We start from the raw sequence: 5,741 nt of genomic DNA, 5'->3' as shown, positions 1-5,741 counted from the left end.
ACTAGGACCACAGGTGTGCACCATGATGCCTGACTGAGTGTTAAGTATTTCTCATGACACATGCATCTCCTCAGAGAAGCCTCCCAATGGATTGCTGAATGCTACTGATACCAAGCTGTGGGAGGTGTAGAACGTCTCCAGGACTCAGCATCTATAGCAACTTAGAGATGCCCCACTGAAGGTTTCAGGGCTTCACCGGCTGCTCTCCAGAGCCATTTGTAGCCACAGGACTGCTGAATAAAGTCCGTGGTTTCTTGGTAGGGTGGACACTCTAAGGGACACAGTCCTTGGGATTTTATTTTATTTATTTTATTTTTATTTTTTTAATTTTACAGCAAAAATAACTTATTTGCAACAAACCCAGTCCCATCACTTAAATATGTCATAGGAATAGAAGAGTCACACGGTAAGCACCATTTAGTCCAAGGCACAGCTCCATCATCCCTGAAGCAGCAAACCCACCGCCCCAAGACCCATGCCTTCATCCCAACTGGTCCCATGAAACAGGCAAACCTAAGCTCTGCACATTTTACATTTTCCCTCCTTCCCAGGCCTCTCCCCCTCCCATCCCTAGTCAGGCCTCCTGGCCTCTAAGCCTCCAAGGGACTTTCTTTGAGGGGTCATTAACAGAGTTTTAAGCGTTACACAAAATACCATGTGAAATCTACCGTTGTATAGAAAGTTTAAAATATCTCCCTCATCCTGATCAGCAGTGACAGCTCTTTCTTTATCGTATATGTAGGCGGTTTTAAAATAATTGTCATCTCAGACCATTTCATACTGATATTTCCCTATAGGCTTCATTCACAGGCTGCTCTCCTTATGTCAGAACAGGAAGGAATCCCAGGTACTTTTGGCATATTCAGAGGCTGATAGCTTTCTAGTCCACCTGAGAAAACATGTCAGAGGCAGCCTGGGCAGGGCACTGGGTAGCCTCTCTGGTTTGGAACTACTGCTTTCTAGGAGACAGGAGGCCAGGAGAGGAAGATAAAGTATTCAAGCTCTTTTTACCACCCTAGATCTTCTAGATCCTGAGAAGTTAGAATTTAGGAAGAGTTCACATTTCCCAGGTTTGGTGGGACATTTTCTAACATTCTACTAGCATGGATCAGTGACTTTTGACAGTCACTATAAAAGAGACAAAAATAAAGAGCCCAGTTCCAATGGAGCATCGTACATGAGCATTAAGGGCTCTGAGTAGTGGTTATGTCATACAGATCCATGCTAGGAAATTGGCATCAGAACTGTTCTCAAACTGAGCAGCTAACACATTGGGGAAGATGCTTAAATAACACTTAAGGCAAGGAATAAAACCTGTGCACTGCAAAGATCATGTGCAACTTTCACATTGATATTTGTTCATTTGAAACCCTTCTCCAATTTCTTGGGAGGCCCGAGTTACCCAGACCTGCGCTATTACCTACATGTGCAGGACTGGGCAATCATATCCTCATACTCCTTGTACAAAATACTCCCATTCGCCTCGATCAGAAGGATGCTAATGGGAACATACTTATAAGCGACACAGGAGGGCTGAGGGACGCTCTGATCCACTAGCTCATTGACAAGGTTCTGGATGATGGCGTGATTGGGGGAATTGAGACCATAGCGTAGTACACGGGGACAGGCTCCCTTACAATAGTTCGGGGTATAGACATGGGGAGCAATAATCCAGTGATCCCAACCCAACTTCTGGAAGCTGACTTTGAAAGGGTGCAGGGAACACTGGTTGTTTTCAGATCCATCACGTTCCTGGGAGGGACCAGGAACCTCAGCTGCGATGTTGCCTGCCTGGCGGGCCCTCCGCAAGAGAAGGGAAGATTCCCTTTCCATCAACTCCTCTAGGCCCCTGGGAAGCAGTTTAGCCTTCTGAGTGCTTTTATGAGTCTCATTGAAATAGAGTAGCAAGAAGGCAATGTCCAAGGAAGAAGCGGTGGGCCACCGGAGCTGGAGAACCTCACTACCTTTTTGCGGCTGACACATGTAGCGGAGTCGAAGAACCCTGTGACCTTTGTGATTCCAGAGCCTCTGCTGAATGTGTCGTGTGATGTCCATCTCTGACCAGGCCTGAGACATCAGGGAAGGCTTTGATGAATTTCTTCCTGAAGATGGAAAGTGCTTGGTTGAGCTTTTGGGGACCCAGGCTTCTACATGGCAGGAGAGAAAAAATGAACAAGGTGGAGTTGGTGGCGATAAACCACAGTGGCTCTGATCAGTTGGTATGCTACCTGGTTTGGTCTCAGAGGAAAGTCCAGGGTCTGCATATGCCAGCGACCTCTGAGAGGCCTTGCTGCATTGGCCACAGGTCTCACCAGCCTCACCATGGTGGCGCCAATGGTACGGTTCTCCCTGGGGTGCCCATGTGGGTCAGCTGAGCGTTGGTACAAATCCAACATGTAGCGCAGGGAGTGCCCTGGGAGGCGAGGATGCCTCTGCAGCTTGCCAGGGGCTTCTTCTAGTAGTTCGTGAATCAGTGGCAAGGTAGTGGCCTCAGCTAGGAAGGGAACAGTGGGCGACTCTACCTTTGCCATTTGGACTCCATCTCCCATAAAAATCACCAGTCCCCAAAAGAGAAGGACTCGAAGGATGCCGACGAGGACCATCCTGAAAAACTTGGTGTTCAGCAACAGGTTCCAACTCGAGCCTAGAGGACATCACTCTGACCCTTTCCTTTCAAGCAGATAACCACATCCTGGCTCCATGACCACCCAAGACAGGAGAAGAGAAAAAGCAAAGGTGGGTCCCTATTCTGCTTCCTGTGGGAGGATCTCCTGGGCCAGAGTTGCGTCTCCTGACTTGGCCTCTTGGCATCAAAAGAAACAGAAATAGCGGGTGGGAGGAAGCTGCATGCCCTTCCCGCTTTCCATGGCTGGAAAAAGGAGTACTTCTTCAGGAGGCAGAGGCAACGGAAAAGGAGAGGTCCATTCTAAGACCCACTCCTGTACCTTCTCCAGAAGGATGAAAGAAAGCAGTGGCCTTGGGATTTTAATGGGTCTTGTCAGGACCCGCTGCTCCACAGAAGAGATGACATCATAGAAGGAGCAGAGAACACATATGTTCCCTTATCCTGGTATTCTAATCCCATTGGAGGCTTTTACTTAAGATCTTGCTCCTGCGGACACATTTGGGACACAGCATATTGTCCTCCATGTGTGGGGGTGGAAAGGTGCAGGCAGGAAGCAGGAAGAGGGCGCTCACTGGCCTCTGCTTTTCAGGGACCCAGGTTTGGCCAGCATGGAATTGCAGTCGAACCCAGCCATTCGTGTTTGCAGGGAGAATTCTCCCACCAACCACACACCACCTGCCCCCAGAGGCCTCAGGCTCAGGGGACTGCACAGTGTACTCCTGCCCAGCACTGGCTGCAAGTCTGGCCCAGGAGGCCCAAATCGCCTTCTGGGCGGGGGTCGTCACCACAGTGGTACTGACTTCTTCATAGAGAGCAGGAGGGGGGGTGCTCCTGGAGGGCAGGCAGCTCCTCAGGTGTCAGGGTCTCTTCAGGGAGGGCGATCCCCTGGGAATGTGTTCTCTCCTTAGAACTTTCCAAGGATGTTTTCTTCTTTTTCCTTTTTGAGTTTGTTTGACTTGCATTGCTCAGCCTGGCCTCTCTTGCTGTGTTAGGAATATTCTGCAAACAGGGCTTTTGTTGTGGGTAAGCAGTCTCACAGAGTCGTTTATATGCCTCTAATTTCTGGCCTTTGGAGCTGATCTTCAGCTGCCAGCACCAGGCTCGGAGGACGTCTCTGTGAAGCTTGTTGATTGGTGGTAGTTCTGAGGGGAGGGGAGGGATGGGCATCTTAGAAGAATATTGGATGTTACTGTCTTGTGCTTTCTTCTTTGGATGGGAAGTGATTTATTTTTTTAGGGGGGATACTGGGCATTGAACTGGGGTAAATTCTACCTCCCCAAATTTAGTTCTTTTCATGCCAGAAATTTTATTTTAATTTTGTATTGGTGCATTATATTCATACATCATATTGGGGTAAAAAACTTGTGTGTACAGACATGTACACATCACTGATTTAACCCCTACCCAATTCCCACCCCATTCCCTCCCCATCCCTCCTTCCCTTGCTTGGCTTAGTGGTTGACTTTGATATGTTTAAGTACATTGTGTGTTTTAGAGAATTTCCTTCTTCCCCCCTCCTTTCTCCTCCTTTAGGTTGTCTTATTTGCTCCTCTTTAGGATTTCCTTTTTCATCTAGAGTTTCTCCTATGACCCATTTCTCCCTAACTCTCATATATTAGGGAAAGCATCTGATTTCTTATTTTTTGTGACTGACTAATCTCAGTATAATGTCCTCCAATTCCATCCATTTCCCTGAAAATGATGTGATTGAGTTTTTTTTATGGGTGAGTAAAATTCCATTGTGTACATATCCCACAGTTTTGTAATCCATCTGTTGATGGACATCTTGGCTGGTTCCATAGTTTGGCTATGGTGAATTGTGCAGATATGAACATAAACACATATGCATTAGTTTGGTTTCCTATCTTTTGGGTAGATACCCAGAAGTGGTATTGCTGGATCAAATGGTAGATTTGTTCCCATTCTTCTGAGGATTCTCCATACTGTTTTCCAAAGTGGTTGCACTAATTTGCAATCCCACCAACAATATCTTAGAGTTCCCACTTCTCCACATCCTTGCCAGTATCTGTTGTTGTTTGTCTATGATCGCCATTCTAGTTGGAGTTAGGTGGAATCTCAGGGTAGTTTTGATTTGCATCTCTCTGATTGTCAATGATGTTGAACATTTTTTCATGCATTTATTGGCCATTTGAATTTCTTCTTTCCTAAAGTATCTATTTAATAGTTTGCTTGCCCATTTTGTTACAGGATGCTTTGTTTTCTTAGTGTTGAGTTTCTTGAGTTCTCTGTATATTCTAGATATTAGTCCTCCATTGGAGGTGTAGGTGGCAAAAATCTTCTCCCATTCTGTTGGCTCTCGATTGAGGTTCTTGACAGTTTCCTTTGCTGAACAGAAGCCTTTCAGTTTCATGCAATCCCACGTACTGATTTGCCTTTTAGTTTGTTGTGCCTTTGGGGTCTTGTTGAGAAAGTGTTTATCTGTGCCTATGTGTTGCAGTGTTGGACCTATGCCCACTTCAAGGAGCTTCAAGGTCTCTGGTTTGATTTCCAAGTCTTTGATCCATCTTGAATTGACTCTCGTACAGGATGAGAAAGTGGGATTAATTTCCAATTTTCTGCATATGGTTAACCAGTTTTGCCAACACCATTTGTTGAATAGGCTATCTTTTTTACAGTGTATGTTTTTTGGCCCCTTTGTCAAAAATCAATTGGCTGAAAGTGTGTGGACTTGTTTCTGGGTCTTCTGTCTGCTCCATTGGTCTATATATCTGTTTTTGTGCCAGTACCATGCTGTTTTTATTACAATGGCTTTGTAGTATAGTTTAAAGTCAGGTATTGCAATTCCTCCTGCATGGTTTTTTGTTGCTGAGAACTACTTTGGCTATTCTGGGCTTTTTGTTATTCCAGATAAATTTACGGACTGATTTTCTATGTCTGTGAGGAATGATCTTGGTAGTTTAATGGGCATTGAATTAAATCTGTAGATCAGTTTTGGAAGGACGGCCATTTTAATGACATTTATTCTGCAAATCCATGAACATGGAGGATCTTTCCATCTTCTAAGATCTTCTTTGATTTCTTTTTTCAATGTTTTATAATTTTCTTTGCAGAGATCTTTTACCTCCTTGTTTAAGTTTATTCCTAAGTATTTTAT

General features: G+C 45.3%; 1 protein-coding gene across 1 annotated transcript; it reads right to left on the bottom strand.

The window, feature by feature from the left end:
- Positions 1-1,416: 1,416 nt before the first annotated feature.
- On the bottom strand, positions 1,417-2,603 carry LOC308269001 (bone morphogenetic protein 15-like; the record flags this gene model as incomplete). Its single annotated transcript, XM_080704122.1, is given in 2 exon segments — positions 1,417-2,168; positions 2,171-2,603. Coding segments are annotated over 2 exon segments (1,185 nt in total).
- Positions 2,604-5,741: the final 3,138 nt, after the last annotated feature.

This window comes from Muscardinus avellanarius (assembly GCF_963383645.1).
Source record: "Muscardinus avellanarius genome assembly, chromosome: 10".
Taxonomy (NCBI): domain Eukaryota; kingdom Metazoa; phylum Chordata; class Mammalia; order Rodentia; family Gliridae; genus Muscardinus; species Muscardinus avellanarius.
The sequence above is the reverse complement of the archived record's forward strand: the minus strand, read 5'-3'. Positions and strand labels throughout refer to the sequence as shown.